This window comes from Loxodonta africana, chromosome 8 (genome assembly GCF_030014295.1).
Source record: "Loxodonta africana isolate mLoxAfr1 chromosome 8, mLoxAfr1.hap2, whole genome shotgun sequence".
NCBI classification, from domain to species: domain Eukaryota; kingdom Metazoa; phylum Chordata; class Mammalia; order Proboscidea; family Elephantidae; genus Loxodonta; species Loxodonta africana.
Window position 1 is genome coordinate 96355306 of NC_087349.1, and position 20352 is coordinate 96375657.

General features: G+C 37.9%; 1 protein-coding gene across 1 annotated transcript in view; it reads right to left on the minus strand.

The window, feature by feature from the left end:
- TBX20 (T-box transcription factor 20) overlaps window positions 1–20352 on the minus strand; it is a 54140-nt gene that overhangs the window by 28540 nt on the left and 5248 nt on the right. The window contains exons 3-6 of the mRNA XM_003406956.4: window positions 20186–20350; window positions 16286–16394; window positions 12183–12341; window positions 2352–2428 (exon numbers count right to left, since the gene is read on the minus strand). Of these exons, the coding sequence (XP_003407004.1) occupies window positions 2352–2428; window positions 12183–12341; window positions 16286–16394; window positions 20186–20350 (510 nt within the window). The remainder of the gene's footprint in view (window positions 1–2351; window positions 2429–12182; window positions 12342–16285; window positions 16395–20185; window positions 20351–20352) is intronic.

A 20352-nucleotide genomic window follows, 5' to 3' on the forward strand; every position in this document is an offset into this window, starting at 1 on the left:
GAGTGGCTTATTAAGACCTAAAAGTTGACTTAGATGAGGCAAAAACTGATAGATCAAATGGTCATCTAATAAGATGAGGAACTATAATTATTTTACATTTTTGAATTTATAAAGCGCTTTCCTAAGTATCTTGCTGGATTTGCATAAAAAACCCTTGAAGCGAGCAGAGTTATTATTTCCATTTTCTAGACGAGGAAACAGACTCAGAGACTAGGTGACTTCTCCAGAATCACTCAGCCAGTAAAAGGCAGAGCTGGGACTCTAACCCATGACTTTTGTCTCCCAGTATGCCATACCTACCCTCTGATATCCATCACCACTCTGTCAGTTTGTCATACTGTGGTGGCTTGCATGTTGCTGTGATGCTGGAAGCTATTCCACTGGTATTTCAGATACCAGCAGGAGTCACCCATGGTGGAAAGGTTTCGTCAGAGCTTAGCAAACTAAGATAGACTAGGAAAAAAAGGCCTAAAAATCTATTTCTGAAAATCAGCCAATAAAAATCTTATGGATCACAACAGAACACTGTCTAATATAGTGCTGGAAGATGAGCCCAAACATATGAAGACAGTGCAGGACTGGGCAACACTGTGTTCAATTACACATAAGGTCACCATGAGTCACAGCCAACCGGGCAGCAGCTAACAACAACAACCATTTGATCTAAGACAGAAGATGTGACCCACACAATAAAAACATGTCAATATTGCCCCACTGGCTCAGTGTCTTCATTTGTATTTGACGTGAGTAAAACCGATGAAAAGTTTACTTACTATAATCCCTGCTGCATGAACCCAATCCAAATTTCCTATTTCCTCTGACAGGAAATAGGAAATGAAAAAGGCACTTCTAAATGAGAGCAACCTTCATAAATGGACTCGCTGCTGACAGTCTCCTTGACTTAGGTCTCACGGGCTGTTTGCCCTCCTCTGTCCCAACTCTTTGGAGACTTATCCACTTGCCTTCTCTCTGCATTTTGCATTGGATTCTCAACCACAAGCTCGGGTTTCATTCCTGGACCACAACAACACCAACAACTTATCAAGCTTTTCAACAAATCAGTCTTTCTTTTCTACTTAAATTCCATAGCTCCTACCCAACATTCAGCCTCTCTGGGTGGCTTCTCCACTTCCCCACAGCCTCTGTATCTGTTTCCCAAGTCAAAACCACTACCCTACACACTGCCATGTGGGCCAGGAAAGGATCTGACTGACAGATGTTGCACAAATATTTTATTCCTTAATTTGAGTTTCTAAGACAGGTTGTACAGAAGTATCGGGGTCGGGAGACGTGACAAAGTGGTAGGTAACAAAGATGTGAAAGAAATGTGTAGCAGTTGGTAGGGAATTCATACAAAAGTGTGGAGATAAAACAGAGGCCTGGTAGCTAGGGCACCCCACATGCCAATAAAGACTTCCAGACACATAAAAAGTATAGGAAGTTACATATGGTGTTTAAGAAATATAATCAGTTTGGTTGGAAAATCCTGTTTGAAAAAACACCTTTTTATTACATTAATATTGGGCAAACTGTGGGTGTCAATATAGTTATTACCTATCACATACACAGTCTTACACTGTATGATTCAGTTTTAACTGAGTAACTACATAAGGTAAGTTACAGGCACATGCATGTTGCCTGTCTTCTTAAAGATCCTGAGACCCGATGCCTCTTTTATTAAATATAAGAAGCCTATGGGTTGATGGTTCAAACCCAGTCAGCAACTCTGCAGAAGAAAGGCCTGGCAAACTGCTTGCATAAAGATTACAGCCAAGAAAACTCTATGGGGCGGTTCTACTCTGTAACACATGGGGTCACCACGAGTCAGGGGCCGACTCAATGGCAGCTAACAACAACAACAACCCTATAGATACAATTATGTGACCTTGAACTAAATCTTATTTCCTTTGTTTTCAAAATTCCAAATGACCCTCATACTCTTCGTGTTAGCAAACACCACCACTTTGGAAGGCAAGAGGCTACCAAGAGTCCATTTTTCTGCAGCTTGCCATGCTTCCAGAGATTATGTTTAATTCATATCATTGACAGGACTAAGTCTTTGATAACAACAAATCCATATTTTTTTTAGTTGAATAAATGCCCTGAGCAAAGGAACCACTTCACAAAACCACCTCAGAAACTGAGCACAAATAGATCCAGTTGCAGCAGCTGTCAGGCCTTAAGTAGCTGCATATCTATAGGGTTTATATCTGGAAGGGGTGGGGGGCAGAGAATTGGAGACAGTGTGCAGTAGTTATGATACTTTAAGAGCCAAAAGGAGAGTGTGCTTACAAACTCTCTCTTCTCTTTATCTTATCTGGGCAAGAAAGTAAACAGAAAATTCTCATTACCTCTCAATGTCAGTGAGCCTGGAGGAGTCCCGGAATCCTTTGGCAAAAGGGTTGCTATCTATTTTCAGCTTGGTGATCTGGAAAGAATGGGTGACAAAGCTGTATCATTTCAGAGGGCAAGGAAGTTAAATCAGGAATAAAGAGTTGGTACATCTTCCTTAGCACCCCAAGAATATCTTTAAGTATCTTAGTGCCGTGAGAAGAAGTTCACAGGAAGGACGGATTGGTGCCAGTGACAATGGTCATGGAAGGCCCCAGAGAGAAGGAGGTATTTGAGGATGGCCCTAACGAACTGGCTGGAGGCCAACTGATAGAGACAATTAGGGATGGGGCCCTTTTAGGCAAGAGTAGATCTGAACCGTGTAGCTGGGGTGTGAAGTATTTAAAAGAGTAGTGAAAGTTGTGGCTAGACTGGGTGGTGGGGCAGTAGGAGGGTTGCCTAAATAGGAGTTGTTGTGAGTTGCCCCAGCGTTGATTCCCACTCATGGAGATCCTGTGTGTGCAGAGTAGAACTGCTCCATAGGACTCTCAGGCTGTGACCTTCTGAGAGCAAATCTCCAGGCCTGTCTTCCAAGGCACCTCTGGGTGGGTTTGAATCACCAACCTTTTAGCCAGTAGTTGAGTGCTTAACCATTTGCACAACCCAGGAACTCCTGCCTAAATGGGAGAACTGCCTAGAATGCTGGTATTGTTGGGCAATGGGGAATAAAATCAAGAATGATGTTTCATTCTGACTTGACAATATCTTTGTTAATACTATGGGCACACATACATCTCACAATAGATAAAAAGATAAAACGGCTAATAGTAGCCTAATCTTCAATCCTATAGGGTCGCTATGAGTCAAAGTTGACTCGATGACGACAGGTTTGGTTTGGTTTTATACTGGCATACATGCTATAAGCACATGATATAAAGCTTTCAGAATACAAATTTATCCCTGTTCCTATTTCCATTCAACTAAATTAGAATCAAACTAATCCATATTCTATTATCTTTCCATACAACATCACCTACAGGAGTCAGAACTGACTCAGCAGCAGTGGTTCTGGGTTTGTGTTATTTCATTTTATTTTTTGGTTATGCTTGTTTGCACACAAAAAAAATTCTAATAAAAAAAGAATCACAGTATGAAATATTAAGTGTCTATGCTGTGGTATTCATAATTTCCACAGTATTAACGTAGAAGAACCCATTGAATCATAGGCACTGCTCCTTCAAATTAAAAAACAAAACTTTAGGCTGAAAAGCAAACAAAACACTGATTAAAGATACCTGACATGTAAAATCCCTGAATGTTAGAGCCAAAAGCCACCTCGGAGACCATGGAGCGCGTGCCCTCGTCCGACAGATGAGCACACTGGGGCAGGAAGAGCAGCATCAGTGCCAGCATGTAGCTGGTTTATAACTTGATTAGAACTAAGGCAACATTTCAAGGGGGTCAGAGCTCCTTAGTATTAAAATTAGAACTTATATTAATTAGAGAAGGACACACACATAATACTCTGAACTGAGGGGAAAAAGCTATAGACTGAGGCATTTACTGTTTCTTCACATTAAGGAATAAACAATCAAAACGGCTTGAAATACTGTTTTGCCAAAAAGCAACTTTTCCCCTGATCAGAGTGTATCTATAGTTCATTTTAAACTCATGAAATGCTTTTTGGATTACAAGATAAAGGTATGATTTTTTACTTTTCATGTTCTCCTGAAAAGTGAACTAAACAAATGTACAAGTTGCAACAAAATTATTTCCCTCACTTAAAATGGAGCCTCCCACACTATCTCAACTGACTGCTCTTCTCTGTCAATAACACTGGCAAGCTAAAAGATTAGCTGATAACATTAATTTTAAAAGCACTTGACAGTGCCTCAGAAATGCTCATTTTTAGCCCATGGGTACTCACTCTAGAGCAGCTAAAGAAAATACCTAATTTTCTTTTTGGGTTAGTTATCAACGCTGGTAAACAGGGAAGGAAATAAGCTAGATAAATAAGAAATCTGCCCTCAATGGATAGCATCATTTTATGTTAAGCATGCATGTAAAGAAATACACAGGAGCCTCTGAGGTTGCTTCTAACAGGAAGTCATCCAGAGTTCAAGGAGAATCTTCTCTTACACATGGCTACTGCTTTAATAGTCATGAATATCCCAAGGATGAAGTCTGTTTTAGTCATTCATTCAGACCAGGATTTAGTTTTGAAGGTCAATTTTCAAGAAAAAGAAAAAATGTATTTGAAATAAACTGTAAACATCTTCTAAAGCCCAGGCAATCAGCATGCTCTAAGATTATAAAATATCAGTACTAAAACCAAACCAAACAAAACGCATTGCTGTCAAGTTAATTCCGACTCATAGCGACCCTATAGGACAGAGTAGAACTGCCCCATAGAGTTTCCAAGGAGCAGCTGGTGGATTTGAACTGCCGACCTCTTGGTTAGCAGCTGTAGCACTTAACCATTACGCCACCAGGGTTTCTGTAAAATATCAAGAAGACATTAAAATCCTCAAAGACAGGAACTATGTCTCTTTCTATTGAATGATTGTAAGTTAAAATGACTTGTTTCTAAAGGGCTCTCTATAGTTAATGAAGACACTTTGACAATATAATAAGTCATTCAACAAATATTTACTGAGAATGGATTACTCATCTGGCACTGTGCTAGATGCTGGAGGGTGCAGTTAAAGAACACATGGTCTTTGCCCTAATGAAGCTCCAAACTCCAATGACCAGGCAGAGAGATGCACAGCTGACCACAACTTGAGGGGATTTAGGTGCCCCCTTAAAAAGAGTAAAAAAGTGGCACCACATCCACTAAGGGGTTAGTGACATTAAGAGTTATGTAATCAAATCCAGATGAAAAATTCAAACTGCGACTGTGCAGATAGAGCAATAAAAGTAAGGTTTCCTTATATTTATAAAATTGAAAAGTGGGCGGATTAGCCAATGAATAAGATTTTCTAGAGACAATGGCAGACAATTTACCTGATGGAAAAAAAGGTTTGAAAGAAATTCTTTTACAGCCATCCCTCTAAAATATCTGAAACTTATCAAGCTTTATGTCTTTACAGACAACAAGGATGGAAATCATTATCTATGTGTTGTGATAGTTAAAGAAACCCTGCAAAAAGATAAAAAGAATTGGTTCAGAATACGATGATGGTGGAGTTATCTTAAATCTGTCAGTGTTCTGATACCATATTGAAAAAATATACTCTCAAAACATGTGTGTTACTGAATCGATGTATCACCACATCTAATATTACTGCCATAACTTAGAACAAGGAAGTGAATTAAGGTCAACATGAGTTTTTAGATTTCTTTGGAATTTTCTTTCGTTATTAAAATTATCTACTTCCGATATCTTTTTAGTCCATCTTTTATAATCCCCAGGAGTGGCAACGGTAACATTTTTCTTTTCATTTTGATACAGTTTCAAGTTACAGAAAAATTGCAATAATAATACAAAGTGTTAAAAGACCTAATTTGCTGGTCTGACAGAGACTGGAGAAACCCCAAGAGTTTAGCCCCCAGACACCATTTTAACTCAGTACTGAAGTTACTCCTGAGGTTCACCCTTCAGCCAAAGATTAAACAAGTCTATGGGGCAAACAATAACACGCTTGAGGAGCACGCTTCATAGTTCAGTCATGTATACGAGAATAAATGGGCACACCTCCAGCCCAGAAGCAAAGACAAGAAGGCAGGAAGGGACAAGAAAACTTGACGAATGGAAACACTGAGCCGGGGGTGGAGAAGGAGAGAGTGTGGGCAACCAATGTTGCAAAAAAATTTGTGTATAATTGTTTAATGAGAAACGAATTTGCTCTATAAACTTTCACCTAAAAGCATAATAAAAAAGAATAATACAAGGTGCTTTCTCATATACCCAGATTCACCAATTGGTTACAGCAACAATTTAATTATAATTCATGAATTAGAAAAAGAACTCAAGAAAATAATCAGATATTTACTTTCTCTATGCTTCTGGGTGGCACAAATGGTAATGCATTTGGCTGCTAACCAAAAAGCTGGCAGTTGGAGTCTACCCAAAGGCACCTCAGAAGAAAAGCCTTGCAATCTACTTCCAAAAAAAGTCAGCCAGTGAAAGCCCTATGGAGCGCAGTTCTACTCTGACACACGTGGGGTCACCATGAGTTGGAACGGACTCAGATGCAACTGGTTTGGTTTTTTGTTGTTTGGTTTGGTTTGGTTCATGGACCACTTTACCTAATTCTAGGGAAAAGAAATGTTTTTGGAATTTGGGGGGGGGTAGAAAAAAAAGCTGAATGGATTTATTATTACTAAAATTATATGGGGGCTCTGGATTGACACTGCTATTCTGAGCAGGTTGAGCAGGTTTTAGGGAGTATTAATTAGCAGCACAGGGAGCGTGGGTTAAACTTCTTAGTGAACCCACACTGCCAATGGTGATAGCACCAGACTGAATATATTGGGGTATCCACAGTAAACACCCCAGAAACACTTGTTAAGTTTTAATTCAAGAACAGTCAGAAATACGATTTGATCTTTTCACCAGTTACATACTAAGTGAAACTCTTTGAGTTTACATAAAAAGCATTTTGTTTTTTTCTTTAATTTTAAGATAATTTTTAAATAGCAAAATTTTAACATTCTAGATAAATCAAATATTTTTAAAAGATCAGTGATAGACGTATTCCAGGTATTTAAATAAAAACCAGTGATAATATAGAAAAATTCATTTCTGAGAGTAAAGTTTTATATCCCTTTATGAACTCTGGGATAACTAAAAAAAAAAATACACAATTGAGAATTGATGAAAGAAAGTGGTAGCATTACAGGCAGTGATTTCAGTCAAGCATTTCATTAACTCCCTGACATAGCATGTCTGAAGCTTCGAAGGTAATATTAAAAGAATTATCAAAAAATAACCAACTACCAAACATCAGATGAAGAGAAACCCATGTGAAACCAGAGGTACGGCTTCTTTGTAACTAAGAAATAAATTTAAAAAGCAGCAATGTGTTTTCACTTTCTTAAGAAAAAGCTTTAACAGGTAAGAGTAGCCCGAATTTAAGAAATCCTGTTGGTTAATGTGTGTCTGTGGCTGTCAAGTATCATCAAATCAATTTTGACTCATAGTGGCCCCGTGTGACAGAGTATACCTGTCCCTTAGGGGTTTTTTTTAGGCTGTAATCTTTACGGGAGCAGATCACTATATCTTTCTCCTGTCGAACTGCTGGGTAGGTTCAAATCTCCAGCCTTTCGGTTAGCAGCTCAGCTCTACACGTAGCTAAAGCACTAATTCGAGACAAAACACAACCTGTTTTTGTTTTGTGTGTGTGTGAATTATCTCAATAATATAGAACTTGATACATCTCCTGAGCAGAAATTTCACTCTTTCAACATTGCTATCATCTCTAGATAAATGTATGGATAACTGGAGGGCACACTTTGACACTGCCAGCTGTGCAAAGAGCAGGGAACCTTTTCCAATGGTTATCACTCACTGTGATATCACTGGACTCAGAAGCTAGCTGAGGTTCCCAGCCACAAGGCGAAATTGGCCCTCAGAGACCATTTCTCCAATTATCAGGAAAAGGTCTGTCCAAAGGCATTTAAAAATGAAACCTGACCTACACTTCAACTCTACAGCAATGGTTTGCCTGCTCAGAAACAATGTATGACCTTTAAATCTTAAATTATGAAAGAGTTTGTTGAAAGTGTAATGTACTTAGCTTTTACCTAATAATATAAAGAAATACAATCACTCCCTTGCAAAAAGCAGAGAAAAAAAATAGCAAAATAGGGCCCCATGTTCATTGCTCATAAATAAAACTCCCAGCCACAATAAATGAGAAACGTTTTCAAAAATGCTATTGGAAACTTTGATTTGGCTTTTAATATACATAAAAATAACCATCCTACTCAGAGTTTAAGAGAAATGAAAGTGGCCCAAAGTGAGAACCCTTGTATCTTCTTCCTCTTTTCTCTTCCCTCTTCGTTCTGTGTGCATGAAAATATTCTAATGCTTTATTTACTATATATTTACTTTGCTTATTTACTATTTGTTTTATTTCGTTTGCTTTTTAAAAAAAAGGAAACCTTGATGGTGTAGTGGTTAAGTGTTATGACTGTTAACCAAAAGGTCGGCAGTTTGAATCCACCAGGGGTTCCTTGGAAAATCTATGGGGCAGTTCTACTCTGTCCTATAGGGTCGCTATGAGTCAGAATTGACTCAACAGCAATGGGTTTAAAAAAAAAAAAAAAAAGTAGTGTACAAACATGGTGTTATGATAAAGAAGCGGTAGATGTAGGGAGGCCTAGAAAGAGTAGGGGAGAGCCTTAGAAAGGGTGTGTTGTTGTGTGCCCTCAAGTCAATTTCAACTCAGAGCGACCCTAAAGACAGAACAGCCCCATAGGGTTTTCTAGGCTGTAATCTTTACGGGAGCAGATTGTCAGGACTTTCCCCATAGAGCAGCTAGTGGGTTCAAACTGCCAAACTTTTGGTAAGCAGCCGAGAGCTTAACCATTGTGCCACCAGGGCTCCTTAGAAAAGGGGATACCAAAAAATAAATAAATAAACCAAACCCATTGCTGTCAAGTCGATTTTGACTCATAAGAGTATTAAAACAAACAAACCCGGCGCTGTCTGGTCGATTCTGACTTATAGCCGCCCTATAAGACAGAGTAGAACTGCTTCATAGACTTTTCAAGGCTATAAATCTTATGGAAGCCAACTGCCACATATTTCTCCTGTGAAGTGGCTGGTGGGTTCAAACCGCTGACCTATCCATCAGCAGCCGAGCACTTGACCACTGCACCACATAAAGGGTATAGGACTAGTAAATCCTAACTCCCAAGCTGAGTTATTCATTATGTATTTTGAGAACCTGCTATATGAATTTTGACTGGTCTTAAGAGATTTATAAGTATTCACAAAACTGATCTATTAGTATACCAAATCAAATGTTTGGCTATTAATGAATGTGTGTGTGGTGTGTGGCACTGTGCTAGTTTTAAAAATGTGTGTATATAAATAAACTCAGACACAGTAGGATCCATTGAAGAGATTAATTCTGAATTTAGTCACTTCCATTATGAATAACTGAGCAGTAAAATGACATATTAATCATATTAATCTTTGCACTTAATGACGGAGCAAAGAATAGGCACTGCTGGCTGGATTTTGAGCCTATTTATATTCTTAATCAGAAATAAACATTTTAAGAGGAGCAATTAGGATTGGATGGTATATTTATTAGTATCTTAACCTATTCTAATTTAGCAACTTTTTCAAATTAGTTTTCAAACCTTTTGAGACTGTCAGTGGGCATTTCTTTGACCTTGCCATCTATGGTGATACCACCAAAAAGGTAGGAGAAAGAGCCAGAAGAGCAGAACTTCATGATGGGCTGTTACCAGCTGTGACCTTGGGTGGTTGGCTTAACCATTCTGAAACTCAAGTTCTTCATCTGTATACTAAGACGCCGTGGGCCTCCTTCAGATGATTAGTGTCAGAAATAAATGAGGTACTGAGAGAAAGATGGAGGAATTTCTAAAAATTAAAACGAATAAATCCAAACTATGAATTTTAATTGGATCCTAGTTCAGAAGAGAGAAAATATTATAAAAGACATTGTTAATCCATCTTGGAAATTTATTAGATGATATTGGGAATAATTATTATTAATTTCTTAGCTGTGATTATAGTATTATGGTTATATAATTAATGTCCTTATTGTTAGGATATACTTTAGGATTTGAAAATGATCTGGGGGAAAAAGCACATATACAAAGTGAGAAAGAGCAAGAGAAAGGGAGAGAAAGAAAAAAGAGAGAGAGAGGCAAAGCAAATATTGCAAAATGTTGACAACTGTTGAATCGGGTGGAGGGTACATGGGAGTTTATTTACCAGTTGTTTAACTTTATTGTATATCTAAACTTTTTCTAAATAAAAAGTTGAATTGGAAAAAAAGAAGTAAATGACAATGTAATTAAAGCATGAGGCTCATATTAGATACAGGTAGCGTTCACAGATATTCCGGCTTCCATCTCAGCACGATCACCACTGCGTCTCACTTAGTGCTGTGTGGTGTGAACAGCATCTGCACACAGCAGGTAAGCAATACCATTTATCAGATAATAAATGAATATAAAGAGTTGAAATCCTCTATGAAGAATGTTGCAGAGTACACCAGAGTCAAAAGCTGAGAGGATGTAATGCTCTGCCTTCTTGGCGGCCATAGCTTAGTGTTAAGGAAACTCACTCTAAACCCAACTGCTTAGATTCAAATCTATGATAACCTAGGCGTGTTATCTGACTGTGTGTCTCAATTTTCCCAACTGCAAAATGCAGAAAAATAGTAATAATAATGCTGTTTATCCAGTCTCATAATATTATCGATTAAATAAGGTAATATATTTCAAATGCTGCATCGTACACAGTAAGCACTACTATTGTGACGAGAATGACAACCTTCTATCCCTGTGTACCGTGATATGAGAGGCCCTGCCAACATTTGTTCAGGATTGTTCTTTCACCTATTAAACCAAATCTAAGGGATTGTACTTAGATGCTTCCTTTAATTTTGTTCTATGTAATTTTCAATAATAATAAAAAAATTTACCTAGTCATGGCTTTGGTTCTCTTTACAAAGACTTCTGATCAAAGCAGTAAAGCTTCTACATGACAAGATTTTATTTTATTCCCAATTACCAACAGAGTTTCTTGAATATTAGTATCTAATGTTTTATAGTATAAAAGCTATAAATCCAGTTAGTATAAAATGCATGTTTCAGGAATCTTATCTGAGCTCATGATATCTGCATTCCATGTTCCTTCAAATAAATAAGATTGTTGGTATCAATAGTTCCATGCATCTGAGTTTATTTATATATACCCACCAATGGTTCAATGGGATTGCTGATCAGGAAAAAAGAAAATGTATGAACGGGTGTCTAACAGCACCCAGCACTTGTTAGGCCCTTAAAAATAAATACATAGTGAGTTGGGCTAAACGTTGTGGGTGAAGAAATACATACATTTTAACTATGATGTACAATAGGGAAAGAGTAGAAAATATGTAACTCAATAATATAAATTGGATATCTTGATGTTAATTAAATGCACAACTGTTTACATAAACCAAAACCAAACCAAACCCAGTGCCGTCGAGTCGGTTCCGAGTCACAACGACCCTATAAGAGAGAGTAGAACTGCCCCACAGAGTTTCCAAGGAGCGCCTGGTGGATTCAAACTGCCGACCCTTATGGTTACCAGCTGTAGCACTTAACCACTACGCCACCAGGGTTTCCACTGCTTACATACAGCAGTTTATCACCCTTCAGAGACATTTAAAATCATTTTACTAGAATTATCTCACCCGTCGTTACAGCTGAGTAAGCATCACAAGATATCTAAAGTGTCAGTAGTTGGGGCAGTTGGCTAGAATGCATGTGTGATTTAATTTAGCAGGAAAACTGAGCTTCTAAATGTCATGATGCTAAGACTGCATCATTATGTATGTCATGAAGCTCTACCATGAAGAGGAAAAGAAAGCAGATAATTTTCTGGAGAAGAGAATCCTAGAAGGCAGATTGGGTTGGGTTGGGGTGAGGTGGAGGAGTGGGCAGTGAACAACCAGGTCAGGAATGTAAAGATTCTGGAAAAGATGGTATAATACAGACCCTCATAACCTTGAGCCATGTTCACTCAACACGCTCTTAGAGGTCTTGGAGCTGCTACTGAATAGCTTTCTCCCAAGTGATCTTCCACTCTGAGTACTGGGTTATCCCTTCTCTTTAAGGAAATGCAAGAACCTCCTAAATCCTTCCTGTATACTCACCAGTTGGTTCTGGTAGGCAGTGACTGCTGTAAAAACTGTCTCTGGAAAGATGAATGTTCTAAATTCTTCAGACTTCAGATTGAGCAATGAGGCCGTGTGGTCTTTCTTCTTAATGATATGTACCCGAGGCTGGTACTTATGCATTGAGTTCAAAATTATCTAAAAAAAGAGGTGGGAAGTACTGAATTTCAAATACTTATACATAAGTACTAAATAGGCCGAAAATGAGACAAAGGAGGAACCATAAATCTAGTTTCAAAATCACTTTTAAGATGGGGATCTACTTTCTCCATTCTTACGCCCAATCATTTTCACAAGATACTACAGTTTCATCCCTGTGACTCACAATTTACCAACACAAGTGCAAACAATGCAGGCTGCTTTGAGTGCCATTTTCAAAATGATAGAGGAAAAAATTGTCTGGAGGAAGAGTTTTATTTATTTGTTTTAATCACGTCTTTAAAAATGTTTTTTATTTGTTAGTATGATTAGCACGAAGGATGCATGCATGCCTAAATTTTCTAAAACAGGAAATTATGTATTGTAGGAGGCAGATTATTGCTTGTAGGGGGAGAAATAACCTCATTTAGGAAGGTTATTTACCCTGGTAGGGCTGTGGTGAGGACCAGATGATGCAGCCTTCATGGTGGGGCCGGGTACCATTGCCATCAAGTCAATTCAAGAGTCAATCTTTGTGAAGCACATAGCAAATAGTTAAAAACCAAAACACCAGTTGCTGTCAAGTTGATTCTGACTCATGTGTCGCAGGATAAAACTTTGCTCCACAGAGTTTCAATGGCTGTGACCTTTTGGAAGCAGCTCACCAAGACTTTCTTCCAAGGCACCTCTCGGTGGGTTTGAACTGCCAAACTTTTGGTTAATACTTGAGTGCTTAACCATTAGTACTACCCAGGGGCTCCAGCATATTCGCTGGAATTTTATTTTTACGGTTATCGTGATGATTATTTCCGACAGCTTCACTCATTTCTAATTTCCGGTTACAAAACTAAATCTGAATAATAGCAATGGCCATCTTCAATTCTGTTGCTAATAAAAGTTTCCAAATATTTAGAAATCATAAACATACCCTGGTTAAAAAGGCAACCATGAGGTAGCAGTTTTCATGTATCATTTACATGAAATATGATTATTTGCCATTATGAAATCCAAGCAATAAAATTTATTTTCAAATACAAAAGGCTTTCCATATTTTTTCCTTTGCCATCCAGGCAGCTATCTAAATCTTTCCTGGGATAGCAGGGTTCACATTTTATGCTGCTCACCCCCAAGAACCTAGCAGAGAGCCTTCCTCTAGGGAGGCATTCAGTAAACACCTGCATTGAGTGTTTGTTGCTGCCACTAATACTGCAATTGTTCCCTCCTTTGCTTTTTTTTTTTTTGCTTTATCATCTAAATGGGTGGGGTGGATGAGTGTTTCTGCTGATCAACTTTAGCAAGTGAAATGCTAGTTACCGTGGAGCAATTGATATATAATCAGCCTCTCTCTGTGCTGAGGTGCAAGCCAATTTAAAGTTACAGGCCATTAACTGGAGTTGCATTGTAAAGAAGGCACCTTTTTATGATCTCAAACACGAACAGGAGTAGCTGAAATAAATAAGAGCTTCAAGTGAATGAAATAAACTTAAAAAAAAAAAACCCATCTCTTTGTATAATGCCTTTATTTCAAGGAGTACTAGATATCTATGCTCAATCATAAACTCGAAGTGACAAAAGCAAACATTTGCCTCCTAATACTGATTTGAGAAAAAAAATCTAAATATTCATTATATGGTCCACTGAGGAGGCAGAAAGAATTTTCAAATCTCTCTCTCTCACAAACACACACACGCACACACACACCAAAATGGTGGGGCACTAAGCTTTAAATAAGTCCCCCCTTCAACCGCCCCCAAGATAAATTTCCTTAGAAAACAGGCACTGACAGGCTAAGACCCCAGACTGAGTCTTAGATCCCCAGGGCTCCTGACTAGCTCAAGCCCTCATGGGGCCAAGGAACATTGATATAAATGTGGGTTCTGCTTCATTTAAGAAATTAATTCCTCAAAACATGAAACTTTTGTGTTACAAAACTAAAAATACCTTTTTTACAAGGGGCTTCTTCAGGACTGATGAAAAGAAATTAAATAGCACAGGATTTAAAATATTTTCCTTCAATTTTTTGAACACACTAATTCTAGTGGGAAATGGTTATATTAAATCATAAAAGTTTGAAGCTAAAATGGACAGTAGCAACCATCTAAGACTAAACAATTTGTCAAAGTCTAGTCTTGGCACAATCAGACGGGAATCCAGAGCTCCTGAAATCCAGTCTAGGGCTATTCCCACCCATGAAGCTGATTTTAAAAGAAAAACATTTCAATTCTGGACAGCTGACCTCAAAATAAACTCTCAAATCTTTCTGGAATGGCCCAAACAATTCCTTTTAAAACTTCACATATAGAAAACACCAGGATCATTTAAGAATTCCTTTTCTCCCTGCAAAGATTTCACTGGAGCACAAGAAATTTTAATATGAAAGACATTAAGAATAATCATTGACCTATAAAAAATACCACTCTGATACTTCATAAATTTTGACCTGAAAAAAAATAATCTGTCAATGGAAACATCTTTAAAAGTAAATGAATAACAGGACAATTATGCCAAAATCCTTAAAGACAAGGTCAATTATCCTTTCTAGCACATAAAACAACAGAAGCCTATTAAACTACTTCTAAGATCCCAACACTGCCACCAGCAGAGTCGTGAGTTAATCTGATTACCTGGACTAAAAAAAAACGTCTCCTTTGAGCAATAGATGGTGGCAATGCCTGAAGTGATTTATTTGGTTCCAGGTCCAATTCAACAATTTGAAATCATATCTAGAACTCACTGATCTATTATCTACTTATTACCTTCTTCTTTGAGAAAGGTTTTGAAACACTTCCTCTAGATTGCATAGATCCAATAAAAACTAAATCTTCAGTAACAGGAGTCATAACAAAGGGAATAAGAGAGAGGATAATTATATCAGAATACCTAGGCCAAAGAGAGCAGCTAGGAAATGCCCGTGTGCTTTCTGGCAATCCCAGTAATCAGGGTAAAAAAGAAGCAGCATTCTCCTCATCAAAAAGAAGACTACACGAGGAAAAGGTTTTACAGAAAATAGTGGTAATGGTTACACAACACTGCGAATATAATCGATGCCACCAAATTGTATACTTAAAAAGGGTTAAAATGGAAAATTTTTTCATTATAAATATTTTTATCACAATAAAAATAATAATGAGTATGCAAGTTTGTCCAGAGAGGCTAAAGTTTTTGTAGCACAAAATCTAAAACAATTTGTATGCAAATCTGTTTAAAAACCTGGGATAACATCACAGACAACACCTTAATAAAGAATCTTATCAATGTGTGAGAGCCTGTGTCAACGGCTTTTGGTTCTGTTAACTACTGGTATGAGTTCAGGGTCCTAATTTCTTTTTCCACACCTTGATGAACTTCTTATTGACACAAAATCAAATTGTTTTGATTTGTTTTGAGTTTCAGGACTTCCCAATGCTTTAAATTCACGAGTTTCTCCACAAAAGGAATCTATAATGGGTAAACAGCACTTTCCCAAAATTCTCTGGACATAAAGTTCTTTTAATCAAAGGCGTCTCACATGAACGTATTCTACAGAAGAAACTTTGGGAAACCCCCATAGAAGGTCTTAGCCCCATTCCCTTTGTGTTGTATTATCAGATATACCACTGACAGAAATTAGATGTTTAACCCAAGAACAGACTGCAGTAGCCTCCAAAATACAAACTCCCTTTATTTAGTTGGTGTAGATGGTAAGGTAGTGGTAGAATTCTGAGGAAATCCACAGTACTGAAGGTCCAGAAACCTCTCACATAGCAATGGTACAAGGCATCCCTGTAACTTACCTCCTGACAACAGCAGTCAAGATCCCCTGAGAAACACATGAACATTCTCACAGAATGACAAACACATGGGGATGGAGAGAGAAAGGAAGAAAGGAATCATGGGAGAGGATTTTGTGGGACCTGTCCATTCCACTCATGGGAACTTGCGTAGTCCAAGAATACTGTACTTACGTGGCCATGTTGATCCAGTTCATTGTTGGTGAGCTTCACTTTTTCAAAAGATACCATCTGCTTGAGTAGCTGCTCACCCGTAAAAGGAGAATCTGGGTGCACATATAGCCTAAGAAAATCATGAGAGAATTTTATCAGGACATTTGTAAAAACTCCGTTCTCTGGGGATGTAAAATATTCTGGTTCTTGAGGGACCCACAAACCTCCCGTAAGTGGTTAATTTTATTTGCCCCACATATTTCAAATTTATTAATTACAGCAATGCTAAAATAACTCTAAATGCATTTTTTTGTGTAACAATGATCTATAAATAAATGGTCTAAAATAAATTTTCGAATTATCTGCTGAGCAAGCCATTTTGTCATTTTTTTAAAGTAGCTTTGTTTTTGTTTCCATCTATCTAGTCAGCTACTGGTCCACTTTAGTCAAATATAAAAGCTTACTGTTGTAGACTATGTTACACTGCTTACTTAATAAGTTTCTGTTAGTAAGTGTGGAAACCCTGGTGGCATAATGGTTAAGAGCTATGGCTGCTAACCAAAAGGCTGGCAGTTTAAATCCACCAGTCACTCCTTAGAAACCATATGGGGCAGTTCTACTCTGTCTTATAAGGGTCACTCTGAGTCAGAATCGACTAGATGGCAACGGGTTTGGCTTTTTGTTTTTTTCTTATTGAGCGTTGCTAAAAAGCAATGAAGACATAAAGAGTATAAAAGAGGAAACAATTTTAGAGAATCCATTTATTTAAACTTAAAGGTGACTAGTTTAAAGTTTGTGTTCTTTATAAATACAAGACAGAATAATTTTCACACAGTGACATAGGAACTGCTTATAGTCTACAGATCAAAGTTCAGAGCCTGTTGCTCCTCCTGGTACCTTAAATGCTCCTCTTTCATCATCATCTATTCAAGTGTTCATGGAATGAGAGTGAAAACCAGCTGGATAACCTCCAAGTTAATTTTATTTATTTGTAAAGAAACGAAGCAAAAAGAGACAGAGAGAAAAGCTCTGATGGGAAAAATCTATTCATCATTTATTGAGCAGCTGCTAGGTGTAAGGCAATCTTTTCCTCACTCAGTGTTAGATGCAGGAGATTTATTCTACCGGCCACCATCGCACTAAGCACAATGCGTTCAATGCTGGTATCCTCTCTACATAAGCCTTTCCAAAGCCAGTGAGCGATTACGGAACTAATGAGAGGGAAAACAAAATTCTTTTGTCTTTTTTTTTATGTAACAGGCTATTTACATCTAAATTTTGTATAAGATACTTATAATGATAATTAGACAAAATATTTTAGTTCGAGTTATGAGGAACCGGAAAAACCAAGAAAAAAAAATCTCAAATGTTTTCCTTGCAATATTCATGTAAAGAACAAAAACTCTGTGCTGTGGTTTGTCACAGTGTCCTAAGAACAGAAGAACTGGACGCATATGCTGGAATTCACAAAGCCCACCAGAAGCAAAGAACAAAAAGGGCTGACAGCGCTAAAAATTTTTAACAGACCCACGAAAGAACTTTACAGGCTTAAGAGTTTGGCTGTCTGTTTGACTGTTTTTAGGAGGAGTGTGAGTAATCGTCTTTCAATTATTCTTTGATAACACAATCATAATAGCTTTTCAAGTGTCATCCCTCCAAGGCTATAACTTTATAGATGCAATTGTTTTATTAACTGGCACTGCATCCCCACTTCCCCCAAAAAGGTCCCAAAATATTGAAAAGTCCTAGAAGTTGATGAAATATTCCCTCTTTAAATATGATCTTTACCATATTTAGTCACATTAATAGAAAGATTATTTATTACTTAAAAGCAAATGCCCCATACGAAAATACACCATTATTTTAGATCAGGCATATCTTGTCCATTTTTACAATCAAAAGATGTTGTCAAGCATTATTTCTTTCGATTAGTACCAACTGACCAATGAACTTTAGTCTGAAATAAAAATACTTCAAAGACCTAGCACCCCAAGGAATTTCCACCATCAGAACAAAAAATTATCACCTCCCAAGTTCCTCATCTTTCCCTTATGCAGCCAGAAAATATGGCAAACTATTTCTTTTAATGATAATAAAAAGAGTGGTTGCTTAAATTATCTACATTATTTCTATCCCACAATGTACTAACATTTCTATCTAATATCAATATAAATAAATTGACCTAGGATGAATGAAAAAGCATAAGGGAAGCCCCTCCTGTCTCAAGTCTGCAGGACTTAAAATTCCAGCAATAGCTTAAACATGCTTCAGTTGAGATAGTGTATTAGTACAAGGTCTACTTCTCCAACCAGAACAGATTAGTAACATAAACAAGGCATGTCATATTCCAAAGTCCTGCTGGCCTGCACCAGTTCCCCATACCTTCAGATAGGAAGAAAACGTATGTTAAATAAGAGGGATTAACTTCTTTGAGGAGAGACTTGGTAAAGGAAAAAAAACGGGGAGGGAGGGGAAGGTGCTTGTAAGAATGATTAGGAATCTGCTCAAATTCTCTTCCTCTCTTTCTGGTTTAAAACAATATTGCAAACATCCACTCAGCCAAGGAAACTCAAAAATAATTTAAAAATCGGCTGTTTTAAAGTAAGAAGTAGAGAACACTAAATTCTATTCAATTTAATGTCTAGTGTACACTGATGAATCTTGTTCTTTTTTTTTTTAATAAGCAGCGATTTAAAAAAAAAAATTTTTTTTCCTGACAGTTAACATACTGGCTTGGGGGGACCGGAAGATGTTCACCTTAGTCTCCTGTGAGGGTACAAAGGCTGAGCGCCTGCTTTTAATCTCTTCACTAGAGCACTTAGCATTCTGTAAGCTCAATAATATGATCAACTACTAATTAAACTTAATATCCCACCTGAACTGTCTAATTGTCTGTGTTGACTCTGTGCCTTGACAAAGACCCCAGAGGAGACTCTTAAGAAGAACCAGCCATAACTTCCAAGTTCCTAAATCTGCACATTTAATTTTCAGCTCTGATATAAACTTTCCTTCAGTTGCAAAAATTAGGTAGTCATAAAACAACTTAAAATCTGTGAGACTTGGTCTTAGAAACCCAGAGTTAAAGTCAGCTAATATTCTTTGTTTTGTGTTCAAGTATGAAGTTAGAGTCCTGTAGCCTTCAGATAGGGGCCTTCAGATAGGCAAAGACAGGGTCTTCCCCAACTCCACCCCTCAGAATGCTGACTTGGAGAAAGCGGCAACAATGAAGGTTTGCAGGGGGTTTTTTAAAACGGGTGCCCCTGGAAAAACACTGGCATGAATACCACAAAAACAAACATATATGATCCCTAATACATTTAATAAGTAATATTTCACATAAAAGAATATTAACCTGAAGTTGAATTACAGTTATCCACTAAACTTATTAAGGAGGGAAAAAAAGAGTTTACTTTTCTTAAAAATCTCTGAACCCTTTACTAGTCAAAAACAACCAAGCTTTACTCAAAATGATGTTTATTATGTATAGATATAGCCCACATTATTAGCAAATACTTGGTATAAGCAACCACTTATAACCCACCCATTTGGGGGGAAGCAGGCTGTAAGTGGGTTTGTTCAATCTGGTTTAAGTCGCCAACTGGAAATGATGGTAGTCATGTGAACTGGCTCCTGATGTCTAACAGATATTTACATTACAATTTAAGGAAAACTTTGAAACAAATTATGACAAAAGATAAAAATAAAGGCAGTGTTTCATCTGGGAGCAAACTGCCTTTCTCAGAGATAAATGCTTATTTTATACAGTCAGTCCTGGGGCGCTCAGGCTTGTAAAGCTCTCTTACCAGAGCCGGCGGCTTTAAAAACAGACCTACTTAAAACTCAAACAGCCTGGGCGGAGACATCCTGCCAACAGGGTTAACTTTTCGGCTAGGGACAAAAACCCGACCCAACCGCACGAACCTGGCGGGCAGCGGAGGGTCGGCCTTGCCGGCCACCAGCCAGGAGGACCGGTGGTAGGCGTAGCGGTACCTCTTGTTGTCCACGGGGACGATGTCCATCAGGACTATGTACTTGGCCTCAGGATCCACTCCCGAAAACGACACCCGGATGGTTGGAAACATCCTCCT